At 41.7% G+C, this 19,123-nt stretch overlaps 5 protein-coding genes across 7 annotated transcripts in view; 2 read left to right on the top strand and 3 right to left on the bottom strand.

Annotated features, from left to right (window-relative positions):
* Positions 1–1,207, bottom strand: part of dym (dymeclin) — a 49,658-nt gene extending 48,451 nt beyond the window's left edge. The window contains exon 1 of one of the 2 annotated variants that reach the window (XM_069170748.1): positions 998–1,207. The gene's annotated coding sequence lies outside the window, so the exon portion shown is untranslated. The other variant, XM_069170757.1, reaches the window with a different exon arrangement.
* A 521-nt stretch (positions 1,208–1,728) lies between these two features.
* Positions 1,729–4,092, bottom strand: LOC138211109 (UPF0729 protein C18orf32 homolog). The gene is made up of 3 exons (XM_069170734.1): positions 4,004–4,092; positions 2,934–3,139; positions 1,729–2,478 (listed from the first exon to the last, which is right to left on the bottom strand). Exons 2-3 carry the CDS (start codon positions 3,111–3,113, stop codon positions 2,413–2,415), a joined length of 246 nt encoding a protein of 81 aa, XP_069026835.1. The 5' UTR covers positions 3,114–3,139; positions 4,004–4,092; the 3' UTR covers positions 1,729–2,412.
* Positions 4,093–4,128: 36 nt separating this feature from the next.
* Positions 4,129–7,868, top strand: rad1 (RAD1 homolog (S. pombe)). Its single transcript, XM_069170721.1, has 7 exons — positions 4,129–4,234; positions 4,613–4,814; positions 4,923–5,031; positions 5,137–5,294; positions 5,441–5,541; positions 5,951–6,049; positions 7,002–7,868. Exons 2-7 carry the CDS (start codon positions 4,620–4,622, stop codon positions 7,189–7,191), a joined length of 852 nt encoding a protein of 283 aa, XP_069026822.1. The 5' UTR covers positions 4,129–4,234; positions 4,613–4,619; the 3' UTR covers positions 7,192–7,868.
* On the bottom strand, positions 7,781–10,845 carry bxdc2 (brix domain containing 2). Its single transcript, XM_069170708.1, has 10 exons — positions 10,674–10,845; positions 10,440–10,551; positions 10,133–10,176; positions 9,970–10,040; positions 9,658–9,707; positions 9,493–9,566; positions 9,129–9,179; positions 8,822–8,923; positions 8,520–8,648; positions 7,781–8,386 (listed from the first exon to the last, which is right to left on the bottom strand). Exons 1-10 carry the CDS (start codon positions 10,821–10,823, stop codon positions 8,138–8,140), a joined length of 1,032 nt encoding a protein of 343 aa, XP_069026809.1. The 5' UTR covers positions 10,824–10,845; the 3' UTR covers positions 7,781–8,137.
* Positions 10,846–13,894: 3,049 nt separating this feature from the next.
* dnajc21 (DnaJ heat shock protein family (Hsp40) member C21) lies at positions 13,895–18,994 on the top strand. Of its 2 annotated transcripts, none has more exons than XM_069170646.1 (12): positions 13,895–14,269; positions 14,882–14,975; positions 15,061–15,184; positions 15,435–15,566; positions 15,673–15,977; positions 16,060–16,211; positions 16,370–16,463; positions 16,638–16,820; positions 16,939–16,981; positions 17,076–17,206; positions 18,129–18,210; positions 18,456–18,994. In XM_069170646.1, the coding sequence occupies exons 1-12, from the start codon at positions 14,173–14,175 to the stop codon at positions 18,615–18,617; spliced, it is 1,599 nt and encodes a 532-aa protein (XP_069026747.1). In that variant the 5' UTR covers positions 13,895–14,172; the 3' UTR covers positions 18,618–18,994. The 2 variants fall into 2 exon arrangements, with proteins under 2 accessions (XP_069026747.1, XP_069026739.1); XM_069170638.1 differs by having other exon boundaries at positions 18,126–18,210.
* Positions 18,995–19,123: the final 129 nt, after the last annotated feature.

The following is a 19,123-nucleotide window of genomic DNA, read 5'->3' as shown; positions in this document are numbered from 1 at the left end:
CAGTGGAATTACACATTATGGACAACTTTGTCACAAACCAATTGCGCATGTAAAAAAAAAAAATAAAAAAAAAAAGTCACTTCACAGGGTTCCTGATCCATCTGCTCTCAGATATGTGTAGAAGTGGGCACGCCGGGCTTTTTAAGGCACCAAATTCTCAATACGAGTAATTGTATGTAAGCAAAGTAGATCTCACCAACTCCAACGTATTCACGTGTCAGGATGACACGTCATGAACCAGGACGTGTGTTTTGTTTTCTTAAAAACGACACACCTTCAACATACAGGTGCAGATGAGAGTTCAGTGACGGTATTCAGATTCTTTAGTGAAAAGTGTGAAACTAACAAGAAACCAATTTTTTTTTTAAAAAGACTCAATTACAAGTAAAAGTCACGCATGGAAAATCACACTTCAGTAAAAGTACACAAGTATTAACAGCAAAATGCAGTTTATAAAAAGTAAGAGTTGCGGTTGAGCCCCTCTGACTGGTATATTATATAAGATGACATCATTCAATTATTAATACTTATGCACGAGGTGTTAAATAATCGTAGTGGAGTAGAAATTACGATATTTCCCCACCTCTGAATTATAGTGGAGTAGAAATATAAAGCACCACCAAATACAAAAACATGCTACTTTCTTCCTGTGACCTTATTGTCACTGGCAAAAGCTAAAAAAAGCTAAATAAAAAGTCGTCAGGTGTGTTTGCTCGTAATGTGACTGCACATCTTTCTTTCTTCTCCGTTTGACCAGCTGGCATGACGTTAGCTTAGCTCGCCCCCCGAGCTCAGGTGCAGGAAGTCAGCCTGCGCTTCGCCACAAAAAAATTAAAATAAATAAAAATTCCCGCAGTCAATGCGGTAAACTTACAGCTGTGCGAGCTCACCGGCTCGGTACGTCACCGATTCAAGAGGGCGTCCGGTTCGTAACTTACTATCCGGGGAGCAGCTAACGTTCACCGTTTGTTTGCGATCAGCTGACCGCTCGGCTTACCTGTCACAAACGCTTCCCGCTCTTGTTGACGTCCGAGGACCGTTAAAAGAAAACCGTTTGGGTTTTTTTTTTTTTTAAACACCGATCTGAGCTTTTGTCCGGTTTTTTTTTTTTTGTATCGAGTGTAATTTACAAAGGCAAATACTAGAAACTGTGGTGTATCTGTGACAGTGAAGTTTACTCTACACACTCCTTTCCTCCATGTTTTCCACGTCGCCACCCCTTGCGTGATGACGACACGTCAGTACGTCAGTGACGTAACAGAACGCTCCTTGGATAAAAAAAAAAAAAAACACTTATTGTACACCTAAACTTTATATTTCTAGATAGTTTATCCTAGAAGACGAAATGGTTTTTAATAAGCCCCCCCCCCCATTATATAAAAATGTAAAGATTTTCTTTTATTCATTAGTTAAACTCTGAGTTAGTTTTACTACAAGAAACCGGTCTCATTTAGAGTGGATAGCACAATAAACAAGTACATAGTCTGTGAATCAATAAATAAACCAGGAGAAGAAAAAACATCTTCGTAGTTATTGTAAAAATGAATGACTAAGAAATTGAATCGACCAAACAAAGTACAAACAAAATCCTCGTTTGCTGAAGTACTTTTACCGCCAAGTTGAGTTTCATACAAATGATTTCCATTAAATGTCCTTTTATTTTTCCACTGAAACATACTGTTGTAAAATATATTCTAGTAAGAACAGAAGACCGAATATGAAAAGATGTGAGTCCTGATGGGCTGATTTTAATTTATTTGCATAAATTGTTGACACATTATACAATGCTGAATTTGGCTTCCAGTATAAACTTTTATTTTGTTTTGTTTTAAGGGTCTCAAATATTCAAAAGATTAAGCATAAATCTGCATTTATAAATAACAATTACACATTAATTTTACATTACAGTTGCCCTGCTGTGAGGACTTTTGAAGAGTCTAATAAACCTAAACATAAAGTATTTTCACTGGCGATGTAAATAAATGTTTGAACTATGAATTTTTTGCTCCTTCCTTGTCAAAATTGTCACAAGCCCGCTAAAATGTTTTCTTTTCTTTGACAATCGCTACTAAAAAAAAAAAAATCAATGACAATGATCAATCTTAAACAGATTCATGATATTAACATCACATTTACATTGCTTTAAAATATGATACAAGCCAAATTATATTATACTTGAAGGTTCTCTTTATTCATTTAGTAAACTACAATCTGTTTCATTGAGACTTAGTATTCAATACATTAAATGAATGTATCAATCAATGATTAATGAGAAAAATATATCAACAATATAAACAAAACAATGTAACAAACAATTTTAGAAGAAGACTGATAAGTTAATTCATAGTTTCTCTAGATTATATGAACGGGATATTTACACTGTTTTTGGTGCATTATTAACATTAACAGCTATCAGTCTGTCTTCTTATCTGCTGCTATAGTAGATCCGTTAGCCGTCGCCTCGCTGTTGCTTTCAGGCTGAAAGACATGAGAAAAGAAAATTATTTAAAAGAAGCTGCAATCAATAACAAACAATCATGAAAGGTAAATATGAAGAAGAAAAAAACATGAATTGTTTAAGTGATGGCTCTTCGATTACATGTTTAAACGTGATTTAATTTTAGAATAAAATGTTGTAATCCCCTGTATAAGAGAAGGGCAATAAATTAGATCAAATTAATATCAACAAGACTATTTCCATGATGCTTTTATACAGTGTATAATGGAATCACTAATACATTAAAAACAGTGTCCTCACTACAATGGAGTTCATGAGACCCGTTTGTATGAATAACACAAAAAAACTCAACACAATATGATCATGTGTTGCAAAAATAATAATAAAAAAAATATTAAATTATCACCTACCCACACCCAAATAGATAAGTAAAAGGAAAAGCTGTTATATCGTGATTTTGTTTTTCATAACTTACCTTGCAAGTCCCGTTACTCTTTTCAGTAACTTTTTGGTCACTCGTGCCAGTTTCCTGCACGGCCTTTTTGGTCCAGAATGTATTGATGAGGGGTGAAATGAAAGGATAGAGGAACGGCTCCAGGAACCTCTTGTAGACCCACAACAGGACAGGAATCACAATGCAGGGAATACACACCATGACTGCGGCTCAGTAAAAATAAAAACCTGCAGCAGAGAGAGAAGACGGGAGAGATTGACTGGATGTCAATACAACAATGCGTCTTTCTGTCATTCATCACGGGGGCTGTCACTCCTATGTCTTTATATTATATTAAGTTTATATAAGGTGTAGTTTGACTGATAACTGAGAAGTTGCATATTGGTGACTGAACTGACAAATAAACGTGAATTATTCTGTTATTTAAAACGCAAAACTTTGACAAACAAAAATATTCCACACCAGCTTCTCAAATACAAATGGGCTTAATGAATTGAAGCCATTTTTCTTTTTTTTACTTTTAACATTTTATAAACGTACAGATTAATCATGTAATTTAACACATATTCGACATCTTAATTGATTTAAAAAATAAAAATAAAAATAAAAATAAATAGCTGCAGCCCTGTGACGACACCAGTCAGCTGACCGACACTTCTCACCGGCAGGAGGCAGAAATAAAAGCACAACGAGGATCATATCAGCGACGTGATGTGACCAAGAACTATATTTTATTCGAGTTTATTCTTTATTAATCACGACTGTTAACGTATAAAACGCGTCACCAGCGACCAGTCAGCTGATTAAGACCTCAATTAATCGCAGAAGAAGACGCAGAAGTGAGCTCTCCTGTACAACTTTATTCATCTCCCCACCCCCCTCCCTCCCTTAACTACTTAACGCTTAAGAAGGCATTTTATGTGCTTGTTAATTATTTTTTTGTTTGTTTATTGTTGTTTTATATCATCTGTTACTGATGCTTTATTACGTCATCAAGCTACCGCTAGCTGGCTAACAAAACGGCTACGAAGAACGGACAAACCAAACATTTCGCCAGACACACGAGACCTCAGCCGAGTAATCGTTCTCACCTGTGCTGATCAAATAATAATAATACAAAAAAAAACCCAACAATTATGGTCTCGCCACTCGCGACGTGGACAGAGAAATATCTCCTGTGTTTTTGGGAATCTCCGCCGAAACGTCCGGAAGTTGGTCACGCTAATTCTGTTTCCGTAGAAGAAGAAGAAAAGCGGAAGTTGTTCGACGCCGAGCGCGTTTTCTTCAAAACACAAACTGACTCGTTGCTGAAATACAACTCTGTAAGTGGCTGGCTCTTCATTTCACTTTATAGTTATACATTATTATTTATTTTATTTTTTATAATTGTTTTTAGTATAATATGGCGGTGAAACTAGCTGCGGTTTATATTTATTGACGTTGTTTTTAAAGCTGTAAAATGACAAGTTGTGCATTTCGTGTTGTATCTGTTTCATAAACTCTTTAAAAACAAAAACAAAACGTGTCATTTTCGACATTTAACTGTCGCTTCGTTGCTGTGATGAGCTGAGAGCTGCTAATTTGACGTTGTTGGTTTTTTTTTTTTGCACTTTCAAGGACCGATAACTAGTTTCTCATAAATCTCTTGTGTGTGTGTTTTTTTTTATTTATTATTATTGTTATTATTATTATTATTGCAGCCCAACGATGCCTCTGTCCACACACTCTCAGGCTGACGACGACCTGTACGTCTTAGTGGCCAGTTTGGATAACGCTCGCAATCTCTCCAACATACTGAAAGCCATCGCCTTCAAAGACCACGCCGTCTTCACGGCGACACCCAACGGCCTGAAGGTCACCGTGGAGGACTCCAAATGTCTGCAGGCCAATGCCTTCATCCAGGTGTGGGTTTTTTTTATTTGTATTTATTGAGCTGACACAAAATTTTGTATAGAAAGAGAGAGAGAGAGAGAGAGGGGGGAAACAACAAGTTGAACTGTTTTGTTTCAGGCGGAGATCTTCCAGGAGTTCACCATAAGGGAGGATTTGGTGGGTTTTCAGATCAACCTCACTGTTCTGCTGGACTGCCTCAATATCTTCGGTGGAAGCGCAATACCGGGTGAACAAGAAATATCAAAATGATTGTAACTCTGGATCTTGAAGTTTGAGCCACCTCAGAGATGACTTTTGCATTTTTATGACCTCCCCTCGTATGACGTTACAGCGGTATCGACGGCCTTACGGATGTGCTACCGGGGGTACGGTTACCCTCTGATCCTGTTCCTGGAGGAGGGCGGTGTGGTGACTGTTTGCAAGATCAACACACAAGAACCAGAAGAACCGATTGACTTCGAGTTCTGCAGCAGCAACGTCACAAACAAGGTTCACTTCACTGTCTCGGTCCCAAAAAAAGACATCGTAATGACCAAAACAGACCACAAATTTATGTAAATCTTTTTTTTTAAGAAGCTATATGTTGACAAAAATGTAACTGATTGCTGCTCGTGTGTCTCCGTCTCGTTTCACAGGTGATCCTGCTGTCGGAGAGTCTGAAGGAAGCTTTTTCTGAACTGGACATGACCAGTGAGGTGCTGCAGATCACCATGTCTCCCAGCCAGCCGTACTTCAGGTGTGCTGTCAAAAACTATACTCGTCCTACAGTACAATGTTGGCTCGAGACATTATTGCTAAAAAAAAAAAAAAAAATATCAAAGAACCATGTTTTTACAGATAATTGTTGACCTGTAGTTGATGGAAGCACACTTAAACCTTCTGAAGCCTTTATTTGTTTTAACTGTCCTGAAAAATCAGCTCCCACAGACCGTCTGCACTTCATCTATATTAATACAAAGCTAAAGTTCAGTACAGCAACTTTCTTAAAGCATTTTGTTGTAACTAAATGCAACTTTTCAGTAATTTTATGGTTATTCTCATCCACACAGGTCCCAATGAAATGAATTACAAGTTTTACAATTACTTACAGATTCCTCTTACCACCTCTCAGATGCTTTGTTCTTTGATTTCGTTCTCCTCTTCAGGTTGTCCACGTTTGGAAACTCTGGAAATGCCCACTACGATTATTCCAGAGACTCTGACATGATGGAGCTGTTCCTCTGCAACAAGACGCAAACCAACAGGTCAGCGCAGAATCCAGAACATCCGTGTTGAGAACGGTAGAGAAATAAACGTCCCTTTGGGGGACGAGGAAACACCGGAGACGGAAACACAGAACAAAAGCAAACAGAAAGCGGTGGACGAAGAGCAGGAAATGTGTGGTATTTAACTCCCTACCACTTCTGCATGGATATCGTTTATTATTGTCCAAACACTACAAAGTTATGGTAGAACTGATGCAGAAAGAGACTCATAAGATAATGTAACCCAGTCAACATACAGTAGATGTCGAATATACTGTATGTCTTTATCTATAATGCCCGAACCATTCAGAACAATATCATGCTATTATCTCTCATGAAGTCGTCCTACGTGTGAGATAACTGTTTAATTACTTTATTAAATTGTGTTCCTTCCTTCCAGCTCCTAAAAGATTGTTTTTAAACCGTCACCTGACATAACTGCAATGATTGATCCTATTTTTTTGTACCAATAACCAGAACTCGCGTACGATATTCGATATAATGGAGCGACTTGATATTAAACAAAGTGTCTCGGTGAAATGTTCCACACTTTTTGGGGGTTTTGAGTCTTTGCTAAAACTGCCCGTATCGGCACAGAACGCAGACTTTTTTCCCAAACCACAACACGCCGTGGTTAAATGAAAACACGATGTGCCTCATTAGATTTCATCCTCAGGATGACGGCTGATTATATTTCAAATCACAAAGCTCTATACGACAACTACTTTTGTAATTGGACTTGTTGACAGGAGACATTTGACTTGTAGATAATCAATAACATGAACAAAGTCAAAATCATGTCAAAATGTCTGCGATTTAAAAAAAAAAAAATATATATATATATTTGAATGTCCACCACAGAAAATTGAGGATTACTCTCACTGTATTCTTCTGTATCGAGTTTCATTAAAGCTTCGTATTGTGTGCTTCCCTCCTCTGTAAACCATGACAGATACAAGATGTCCATGCTGAAGCCGTCCACCAAAGCCTTGGCTCTGTCCTCCAAAGTGTCCGTGAGGACGGACAGCAGGGGCTTCCTCTCCCTGCAGTACATGGTGAGGAACGACGACGGACAGATCTGCTTCGTGGAGTATTACTGTTGTCCCGACGAGGAGGTGGAGGAGAAGGAGGAAGAGCGATGAAGGCCCTGTTCAGTTTAGACTTTAAATGAACACCTTTAACTTCAGCGGAGGCCGGTTGCTTTGACTGAGCGCCGTACAGAGAAGACGAAATCAGCCAGAGGAGGTCGGAGAAATGCTGGATTTACAGGGAGCATCGTGGACACGGTGGGAAAAGGTCTAATGGAGCATCGATGTGGAAAGATAATTTCACCTACCTGATCTTTGTTCATGCATCTGTGTGTAGGTCAACCACCGTCACACTCACAGTTCTGAATTAACTAGAATATGGAAAGTGATTGTGCATATAGTTTGAGACCCCTCGACGTGTGAGCATTACCTGTGACTTTAAGTCCACACTGTTGGTAGAGCTACTGATCTGTCGGCGTACTGTACGCATCAGCTGTAATCTGTTCTGACATGGTGATTGACAGCCTGTAAAAGTAAGACATTTATGCGAGACGGCACACTCATACCAGTTTTCTGTGTGTCTAGTGAAGCACGTGTTCGGTCTCCTTTCAACAGGCCTGAGTTCTCTGCACATACGTGTTTGAATTTGTGTGCCGATGCCTTTTACAGCCGTTAGTTTGGAAAATATAACATTACACAATACTTCCTGCAAGTTGACATTGTTTTATTTCCATGACATAGAAAACAACTGTGCTGAACTCAAACTCAATAAACATGTTTTTTTTTTTTTTTTTTTAATGAAATATTTACTTTTATCAAAAAGAATGGGCAAATACTGTAAAAATCAAGCTACACTCCTCATGAGGAGGAACAGAATAGATCTTATCAGTCAAGTCCACAAATGACTGCAACAGGTATTTAAGATTTTCAATGGGATTTAAAAGGTCATAACATTGGGCTCCAAGCTGACTGCACTGCCGCATTAACCACATTTTCTTGAGACATCACTGAATCATGGCGGGCCGTAGGTTTCCCACTCGGCTGAATGTGGTCCATCCGGTTACCTGCGGGGCCTCTGCATCCTCTGTCTTTTGAAAGGTTTGTGTTTCTTCTTCTTCATCACTTTTGGCGCGGGCGCTTCGGTCTGGATGTGAACGGGCTTCTCCTCCGCCGGTGTCAGGAAGACGTCGGCCGTGACGTCTTTGTCCACATTCTCCTTGGCTTCCGTCCTCTTCATTTTCTGGAGCTCCTTCACCATCTGCTTCTCGCGCACTTTGGCTGCTGTCGCCAGCCGGATCTCTCGCCGGGCCTGGAGGCGTACGAAGAGACAGGCGGCACATACAATTAAGAAATGTATAATGCATCAAGCACATAAATGATGACTCACTAACAGCACGTTGTGAAAGATTTATAGCAACATGCACTGGATTTTTTTTTTTTACCATGTTAGGAGACTGGAATTCTTGGTTTTCAAAGAGCGTCGGTCCTCCAAAGCTTCCCTGAAAGATCTTTATAAGGTTGAGAACAAAGCGAGGCCCGATCTCCACGAGAGACGCATCTTCCTCAATTATCTGAACAAGGAGAGAGTGAAGTCATTACAAAAGAAAAGAACGTAAGCAAATGTTTTATTTCGGAAGCCCCCAAATGGAAGACAGAATTTCTTATCAAAGCAAGTAAATATCTGACAAAAAGAAAAGAAAAAGCCCCTTTAAGTCTCGAATGTATTTAAACGTGGAAAAATTACCTGGTAGTTCCTGAACCATATCCTGTTGTCTGCGATGGTGAAAGTGAAGACGTGGTCCACAAAAGGCTGACTCTTGGGGTGGTAGCGAGGAGTGGAAAAAGTCTGGAAAAAGGAGAATTTAATGAGAACCTCCTTACATCCCAAAAAAAAAGAGATTTGTTACGTTAAGACGGTCTAAACAACGATGAACTCTGTCCAAGTCATCGTGCATCGATCGGTGCAGAAGACGTCCTCTAACAGGCTGCTACAAGCTGTCGGTATTCACATCTGCACCATTTGACAGGGATCTTGTACATTGAAAACACACCTGGATGAAGAGCTCTTTCAGTAAAGCGAAGTGCGGCTCCTTGTCAAATTTCTGTGGGAAGAAACAAAAGAGTTCAATATTTTTCTTAACACTGATTTTATCACCTTTCAGTTTGCAGATTCTCTGAAAACAAAGCAAAACTGCTCAAAACTCAGATCTCGGCCTGCAAATGTTTCAGAGTGCAAAAGACTGCAGGTTTTTTTTAACGGCTTCACGTGCCTTCTTTGGCTTTTATGTTGTGCTACTTACTGCAAATATTTGGTGTTGTGTCACACAGCTGCCCGTTCCTCACAATAATAAATAATAAACTTGTATTAATGCTACAATAAAACTGTCTTCATTTAACTTTTCAGGCGCTACTCACGGGATCGAACGAGAGCAGCGGTCGGGATCCTTTCAGGCAGTTTCCTGTCATTTTCAGTTCAGCCAGTGTGTGAACTGCAGAAGAAACGATAATATGATTTAAATTTCTCAGTGGCGAGACAAGAGACCTGCTGCATTTCAGGACGGTGGGAGAGAAGTAACTTACTGTTCTGTACCAGGAACTTGGCAGAGGGTCCATGAGGACTGTTTGAAATCCTGCAAGACGACAACATTTTTAAAATGAGTTCAGATTTGCTCTCCAACAGTAAATCAGCCTCAACATCACATTTAGAAAATGTGAGTGCTGGAAAACTGGAAAAACCTTCTAATAAATTACTTCTCTATAGAAAATGTATCATCCTCCATCAAAAAAAATCTGCAGTTTGGTCATCTCTCACAAACACATTGTCTTTTTTGCGTTGCAATTAATAAAAAATTTTTTAAAAATCATTAAAAAAAAGAAAAAGTCAGTGCTCACCACATGTAGAGGTCCTGCTTCTTCTTGGCCTCGAAAAAGAGGCATTTGTTGCAGTTTTTGATTTCACACACCTGCAAAAACACCACTGATCTTCAGCTCTGCTGTAATGTGTAAGATTTTATATTTTATAAAAGTGCATTCAGAAATCAACCAACAGACTCACCTCGTTGACGATGAACAACTTGTCCTTTCTGTCCATTTTGGTGTCTGTGCAGAGGATGTTATTGTTAGCATTTCATAATCTTAAAAGAAGGCTCAAAACATATCTCTAACTAATTAAAGTTAGTTATGCATTTGATCTATTCTTATGCATTTTATCTGTTTCTTATGCATCTCATTTCTATATTTTTAAATGTCGCATTTCTTGTATGAAAAGTACAAATAACGTTTATTATTATTATTATTATTATTGCACAACTAGGTTAGTTGTAGTCCAGATATTTGTGTGGAAACGACAGTGTCCCACTGACCTGCTTTTGAATGCGGCATCATGGTCCTCAGGTCTTGCATCAAATGTCTTGTCCTGAAGTTGATTCCTCTTGAAGAGAAAATGAGAACTCTTTCCTTGTTGGTCCATTTTCCCTGTTCAACGAGAGTTTTATCGCATTAAAATAATAATAATAATAAATTAACAAAAAAAAAAAAATGGCCTCGATGTATTTTGGTGAAGTAAAGTCAGCTGAATAACAAACCGGAACACTCACCAATGAAACCGGCGGCGGGATCGTAACTTCGTGGATCGTCTCCTGGACGGTTTGAACAGTCGACTCGCGCTCATCTGCGACTATTTTTCCTTTTTTAGCCTTTTTGCCGACAGGACCCTGGTCTCCACGTTTTCTCTTGAACGCCGACATGTTTTGTACGCGGACGCAAATCTCGCGTGGACTCAGCTCAAAAGAACACACGTGCGCACACTCGAGCATCGACTGTATCGTGCCGAGCAGAGACAGAGACAGAGACCCCCCCCTTGGTGGCGCGGAGGAAGTACTGCAGACATTGCACTGAGAGCAAATGGTCACATCTGGAGACAGAAACACAAACCCCACAACCAGAACTCAGTGAAGTGAAGATATTTCAGATGTAGTGGATTGTTTTTTGTTTTTTTTTCTGGAATATTTGACTTGAATTAGCAACTTAAATGGATATTTAGAATTACACAATGTCCTCAATATGCACATGCAACAAAGTTCAAGTCTTCCTGTCACCGATAGATATCATCATGAGCTAACTAGTTACATTAAAGGGGTAAAATAGGGGTAAAATACTATAGAATTGAAATTTATTAATGGGATTTTGGGGGATAAAGTTTGTGGTAGTTTGGACAGAAATCCAAGAAGATTTAAAGGGGTTTTTATTTTGTATTTTAGTTGACCTTTGGTTTGGTATTAGTGAAGAAACCTGAACTTGTGGCTTACCCTTAGAGAGACTCGCCTTAGGAGGGCTCACCCTCTGCGAACCATGTGGCTTACCCTTAGAGAGACTCGCCTTAGGAGGGCTCACCCTCTGCGAACCATGTGGCTTACCCTTAGAGAGACTCGCCTTAGGAGGGCTCACCCTCTGCGAACCATGTGGCTTACCCTTAGAGAGACTCGCCTTAGGAGGGCTCACCCTCTGCGAACCATGTGGCTTACCCTTAGAGAGACTCGCCTTAGGAGGGCTCACCCTCTGCGAACCATGTGGCTTACCCTTAGAGAGACTCGCCTTAGGAGGGCTCACCCTCTGCGAACCATGTGGCTTACCCTTAGAGAGACTCGCCTTAGGAGGGCTCACCCTCTGCGAACCATGTGGCTTACCCTTAGAGAGACTCGCCTTAGGAGGGCTCACCCTCTGCGAACCATGTGGCTTACCCTTAGAGAGACTCGCCTTAGGAGGGCTCACCCTCTGCGAACCATGTGGCTTACCCTTAGAGAGACTCGCCTTAGGAGGGCTCACCCTCTGCGCACCATGTGGCTTACCCTTAGAGAGACTCGCCTTAGGAGGGCTCACCCTCTGCGCACCATGTGGCTTACCCTTAGAGAGACTCGCCTTAGGAGGGCTCACCCTCTGCGCACCATGTGGCTTACCCTTAGAGAGACTCGCCTTAGGAGGGCTCACCCTCTGCGCACCATGTGGCTTACCCTTAGAGAGACTCGCCTTAGGAGGGCTCACCCTCTGCGCACCATGTGGCTTACCCTTAGAGAGACTCGCCTTAGGAGGGCTCACCCTCTGCGAACCATGTGGCTTACCCTTAGAGAGACTCGCCTTAGGAGGGCTCACCCTCTGCGAACCATGTGGCTTACCCTTAGAGAGACTCGCCTTAGGAGGGCTCACCCTCTGCGAACCATGTGGCTTACCCTTAGAGAGACTCGCCTTAGGAGGGCTCACCCTCTGCGAACCATGTGGCTTACCCTTAGAGAGACTCGCCTTAGGAGGGCTCACCCTCTGCGAACCATGTGGCTTACCCTTAGAGAGACTCGCCTTAGGAGGGCTCACCCTCTGCGAACCATGTGGCTTACCCTTAGAGAGACTCGCCTTAGGAGGGCTCACCCTCTGCGAACCATGTGGCTTACCCTTAGAGAGACTCGCCTTAGGAGGGCTCACCCTCTGCGAACCATGTGGCTTACCCTTAGAGAGACTCGCCTTAGGAGGGCTCACCCTCTGCGAACCATGTGGCTTACCCTTAGAGAGACTCGCCTTAGGAGGGCTCACCCTCTGCGAACCATGTGGCTTACCCTTAGAGAGACTCGCCTTAGGAGGGCTCACCCGCTGCGAACCATGTGGCTTACCCTTAGAGAGACTCGCCTTAGGAGGGCTCACCCTCTGCGAACCATGTGGCTTACCCTTAGAGAGACTCGCCTTAGGAGGGCTCACCCTCTGCGAACCATGTGGCTTACCCTTAGAGAGACTCGCCTTAGGAGGGCTCACCCTCTGCGAACCATGTGGCTTACCCTTAGAGAGACTCGCCTTAGGAGGGCTCACCCTCTGCGAACCATGTGGCTTACCCTTAGAGAGACTCGCCTTAGGAGGGCTCACCCTCTGCGAACCATGTGGCTTACCCTTAGAGAGACTCGCCTTAGGAGGGCTCACCCTCTGCGAACCATGTGGCTTACCCTTAGAGAGACTCGCCTTAGGAGGGCTCACCCTCTGCGAACCATGTGGCTTACCCTTAGAGAGACTCGCCTTAGGAGGGCTCACCCTCTGCGAACCATGTGGCTTACCCTTAGAGAGACTCGCCTTAGGAGGGCTCACCCTCTGTGAACCATGTGGCTTACTCTTAGAGAGACTCGCCTTAGGAGGCTTAGGTTCTATTTCACAATTAATGGTTCAGATTCCAGCTCGGCCGGTTGATGGTGATTCAACTTTTAGTGAAGTTGAAACGTTTGGAGAAATTGAAAAAGTTTTGCATACACTACACATTACAGGAAGATATTTAATATCACTGCAGACCCCCTTTGAAAACATGTATATCTACTATCCAAAGAATGCCTGCACCAATTTTGGTCGCATTTGAATGAATATTTGTGGACGGTGGAGTTTATAGGTTGTAGTGAGCCAAAGAAGGTTTGTGGTTCGACTCCCCTTTGATCATGACTTTAATAAAAAAAAAAAAAAAAATCATACTATAGCATGTTGTCCAAATTATGAAAAAAAAAAAAAAAAAAATCATACTATAGCAAGAAGTGACCTAAAAGTCATTTTTGGACGACATGCTATAGTATGACTTTTTATTTTTCCGCACCATTGGTGCTCGGGCCCTAATAATAATAATAATAATAATAATAATAATAATAATAATAATAATAATAATAATATATTTTTATTTCGTCAAGGCTTACACGGGCTTACACTTTCCACTCCCAAACAGTAGGTGGCGGCAATGTATCTCGAAGCTAGTAGCCAAAATAACGGAAGCTCAGAAAAAAAACCCAAAGATCTCGCGAGATTTCGGTGGCATCAGCCTGGGGAGGCGGCACAACGTTTATTTTAGTTAGTAGAAGCGTCTTAAATATATTTTAAAGAATATAAGCTCATGATTAGAATTAAACAACAGCGCATGGGTTCCATTATGTAATGCCCAAACATCACAACAGCATCGCGACCAACCGAAGAGGCCTAATTGTTTTTGTTTTAGCATGCGGCAGCTAAAGTGCTAACGCGTATCCTCGCCCGAGACAACGTGGACATTCGTCCAGTTTGTCCCGAGAAGTCCACGTTTCTCTGAAGATGAAGTGTCACTATGAGATCCTGGGCGTGAAGCGAGACGCGGGAGACGATGATTTAAAGAAGGCCTATCGGAAATTAGCCTTGAAATGGCATCCAGGTAAAGTGGTAGTAGTTTCTGAGCAGGACGTCACTGCTCCATCAGTCCTTTTTTTTTTTTTTTTTTTTTTTTTAAATTATTTTAATATATATTTATCTATCTTATCTAAATATTTGTCAGTGGTAGACAGTTAAGCTGGTTTATTGTGCCCATAAAGACGGTTATTATCACACTCAAACAGTTCAGACTGCTCCTGTTGTACGTGAACGCAGCGCAGCAGTGATGTGACGTCATTGGTTTTACTTTTTCCAAAAAAAAATAAAAAAAATGCTTTTATTTTATTGTATACATATTTGTAATTATTTCTTATTGTGTGCACCTTTTTTTTGTTTTTTTTCCTAACTGTGTTTATGTTCTGCTGTGACGACTAAATTTTCCCCACTGTGGAATTAATAAAATCTTATCTTATCTTAATAACCTTTATGAGCAAGTATTCCCAGTTACATCGCATTAAAAGTATGAACGTAGGCTCAAATCACCATCTTCCTGTCTTGTTTCTTCTTGGTTTTGCTTCTCCCATTTTTTTTATTTTTTTTTGTGACGCCGCCGACTCTATAAAACCCCACAAAAAGTTATCGACGCTCGGTCTTAACATGTTTGTGTTTTTTCCAGATAAGAACTTGGACAACGCCGAGGAGACGGCGGAGCACTTCAAGCTGATCCAGGCGGCTTACGACGTCCTGAGTGATCCACAGGAGAGAGCCTGGTGCGTACAAATGAATATAATGTGACTCGGCGGCAGCGATAAGAAGTATTTCTCATCGACGTTTCTGCGTCTTGCTGTGCGGCAGGTACGACAACCACAGAGACGCTCTGCTGAAAGGAGGCGTGAGTGGCGACTACGAGGACGACAGCATCGACCTGCTGCAGTACTTCACGGTCACCTGCTACTCCGGCTTCGGAGATGACGAGAAGGTTCGTGTTCGCGGATAGAGTCGCTCGATATGTTACGAGATGAGGAAAATGCCAATAAAACGCTCCTCTAAAGCCGCCCGTTGTTAAGAGGAGATTAACTGTCATCATGTGAAATCTTTCTTGCGGTTAATCACTGTGGTTTTGGCCACAACAGGTTTAGAGATAAATGATTTTGAAAAATTGAATTTGAAGTCCAAACACGTCATCCAACCGGTCCCGATGTTTCCTGACTCCCTCTCTGTCCTCACAGGGCTTTTACACAGTTTACAGGAATCTTTTTGAGTCTGTTGTAAAAGAGGAGATGGAGCACAGCCGGGCGGACGAGGAGGAGGAGGAGGAGGAGTATCCGCCCTTTGGAGACTCTGAGAGTGATTACGATACAGTGAGCCGAACCCACACTTAAGAAAAGCATTACGTCTGTGAAACGTTAAGAGTGAAGCCAGGAATCTCTGGTGGTTCTTAAATCAGTCCCCGTTTCCGTACCGCAGGTGGTTCACGTGTTTTACGGCTACTGGCAGAGCTTCTGCACTCGCAAAAACTTTGCGTGGAAGGAGGAGTACGACACGAGGCAGGCCTCCAACCGCTGGGAGAAACGGGCCATGGAGAAGGAGAACAAGAAGACCCGAGACAAGGCTCGGAAGGAGCGCAACGACCTGCTGCGGCAGCTCGTGGCCTTCGTCCGCAAGCGTGACCGGCGCGTTCAGGCCCACAGGAAGCTGGTGGAGGAGCAGAACGCCGAGAAGGTGAAGAAGGTGGAGGAGCTGAGGCGGCAGCAGAAGCTCCAACAGGCCAAGTGAGTAGAGAACTTGGTGATTGATGGGGACGGATGTGAATTTCCTGTCGACTCACACCGAACTGCACTTTCCATCCCAAAGACTGGCAGAGGAGTACAAGGAGCAGAGTTGGGCAGCCATGTCGGAGCTGGAGAAGGAGCTGCAGCAGATGGAGGCTCAGTACGGAGAGGAGTTCGGAGACGCATCGGAGAGCGAGGAGGAGGAGGAGCTGGAGAGGAACAGCGAGGAGGGAGGTGAGATTTACGCTTATTTTGTGACTGGGAGCGTCATCTTCGTCGCTACATTCATTCATGGATGTCTTCCTGTAATAATTCAATAATTTAGACCATTTAATTAATGTAAATGTTAGCTAAGTATACTAAGGAGTAATTGTGTGTGTGTGTGTTCACAGAAGCAGAGCAGCCTGATGGAGACGACCTGACGATTGATGATTTCGATGATCTCTACTGCCCAGCCTGCGACAAATCCTTCAAATCAGACAAAGCGTGAGTTTCCAACACATTCCTCCTTCCTCCAAGTCAATTTCTTAACTCAGGAATGCTGTGCGGTTTATTCATTTTTTAATTCATCTAATTTAGCTTTGCTGTGATTCTAATTAGATTATAATCCATGTTAACATCTGTGTCTTTTTTTAAAAAAAATTATTGTTCCTTTTACAGCTTGAAAAACCATGAAAAATCCAAAAAGCATCGGGAGATGGTGGCGTTACTACGGCAACAGCTGCAGGAAGAAGAGGAATTGCTTGTTTTGAACAAGGATGGAAAAGAGGGAGGAGAGAATAATAATGAGCAGCAGGAAGAAGAAGAAGAGGAGGTAGAAGAGGAGGAAAAGCCAAGACAAAAGTATGTCGGACCAAGTCACGTGTGTTTCGTTCATTTCACCCGGTTGTCAGTTAAAACTCACTCATAAAATGTTTTTTTTAGTTGTTTTTAATTGAGATATTTGTTTGCGTCTCCACAGGCTGTCTAAAAAACAAAAGAGGAAAAAGAAGCAGCAGAAAGTGGTGAGTACCGTCTTCTCTGTCTCTGTTTAGTGCATCAGGACGAAGTGAACGTTTCGTAACGGACGTCTCTCTTCATGCTCTTCCTCCAACACAGCAAAGTGTTCCAGAGGAGGAAGGCGAGGAGAAACCGACACCGGCCGCCTGCGAGGAAGATGCCCCCGAGACGTCGGCGGACCCCGCAGAGGCCGAGAGGCAGGATGACCTTCCTCCCGCAGAGGTCAAGAGGTTAGTCCTGTCTTTTTTCTTCTGGCTGAGATACAGACTGGTTCTGTTTAAATGTGAGCATCAGTCAACTGTGCTGAATGTTTACACTGTTTATTTTACAAACAGTGACTGAAAACGGCATGATTGACTGGGAACCCAATTTCAAAACTGAGTGTGTTAAAGTGGATTTTATTAGATTGGTACAGAAAAAAAAAAAAAAAGGAACATTAAGGAAACGGTATCAAATTTAAAGTATCGGTTCCGGTATCAAAAATTATTGAATGGTACCCGTTTTTCTAATTGAGACACCGTCTAGCTCGATGTGTTGTTGGCCGCTGACGTCGTCTTTCTGGTGTTTGATGCTCAGGCAGGAAGCGTACGGTAGTTACTGTGTCATGAAACCAAAATGAGACCAAAGACTCTTAAAGTGCCGTCCAGAGCTGCGGGGAACTGCTATCAGGTGGTTATTTTCTGAGGATTTGTTACTTTAGATTCATTCATATTTTTTAATATGAAATCTTAATTAGTGCAGCTCCAAATTCTGAGATGGGACCCAGGATGTCTCATTTAAAACACTGTTCTCTTATTAAACCCTTGGAGACCTGATGGGTTCCTGTTTTCAGATAAAGGAGAGTTTTAAATTATTTTGGCGGCACTATTTTTTAACATTCATTTAAATCTAAGATTTGAAGCAAAGGAAAGCAGCATTTTGGAAAAAAAACATCAAAGATCTAAAAATCCTTTCATAAGCAGGATGTTACAAAATATGATTTTCTGACAGGTGTGATGAGGACGAGCAAGAAATGAGTAGTCATAAAGAGGGGGGTTGAACAGTTAAATCCTGGAGTAAATCACGCAGGATAACATGAGTTTTATAATGTAGTGGTGTTTGCAGTTTGCAGTTCTGATTTGTATTTGTGCCACTTGAACTTTACCTCAGCAGCTCTGGGAAGACGAAGGGAAAGAAAGGAGGAAAAGACAAACCGAAGAACGTCAAGTCACTCACAGGAGAGCAGTGTCCCGAGGTTGGTACAGGAAATGTCATGGAAACAATATGTCCATTTTTATTATTATTATTATTATTATTATTATTATTATTATTAATAATAAAAATCTCATGTCTACTGATGCTTCCACTCTTGTCGGTATGATAACATTAGTTTTTTTTGGCCCATTTATTAAACCTATAAAAAAAAAAAAGGAATTTATTGTAATAAAATGATTCTTCACTTGTATTATTAAATCACATATTCCCATTTTCCACCTCCAGAGGGAAGAAATTCTCCGCTGTGTTACCTGTAACAACGAGTTCTCTACGAGAAACAAGTTGTTCGACCACCTGAAGACCAGCGGCCACGCCACCGCTCTCTCCGCAAACACTCCTCACAGCTCCACGAGCAAGAGCAAAAAAGAGAAGAGGAAGAACAGATAACGCGTCTTCATCTGGGCCGACGAGCCGCAAAGAGTTTGACTCCGTAGGGACGCACTAAAAACTCTGAGGAGTCTCTCAGGAGGCTGAAAAAAGCCTTTTGAACGTGGTCTGAAGTGGACTGTGCAGGCTCACTGGGAGCACATGAACTTTTAAAAAACAAAAATGACACTATAATCATTTTCAGTGAGAAAGATTGAGTCTTCACCTTTCTGAGCAGTCTATCAGTAAGTTCCTCTGTAATTATGACTCTCTGCTGATAAACCAGAAAGAGTTATCAGACAGGATATTGTTTCAGGAATCATCTCTCCCTGTTTGTCATGAAGATCTCTTCGTGGTGCTACTAATAAAAGTGATGCTGCCTGCTAGTATTTATACAACCCTGGAATAATTTGCTTTAATGCCTCCCAGGAGCTGAAAGTTTCAAGTCACGGTTTCCTCACGGATGCGGAGAGTTTTTAAACTGTGTTTGTACAAATCAAAGTCCGGCAGCAACAGACCTACTCCAT

This window comes from Embiotoca jacksoni, unplaced genomic scaffold (assembly GCF_022577435.1).
Source record: "Embiotoca jacksoni isolate LCO1_2020_lvr unplaced genomic scaffold, fEmbJac1.0.p SCAF_10, whole genome shotgun sequence".
In the NCBI taxonomy this organism is placed as follows: domain Eukaryota; kingdom Metazoa; phylum Chordata; class Actinopteri; family Embiotocidae; genus Embiotoca; species Embiotoca jacksoni.
Note: the sequence above shows the minus strand (reverse complement) of the source record. Positions and strands in the feature narration are given on the sequence as shown.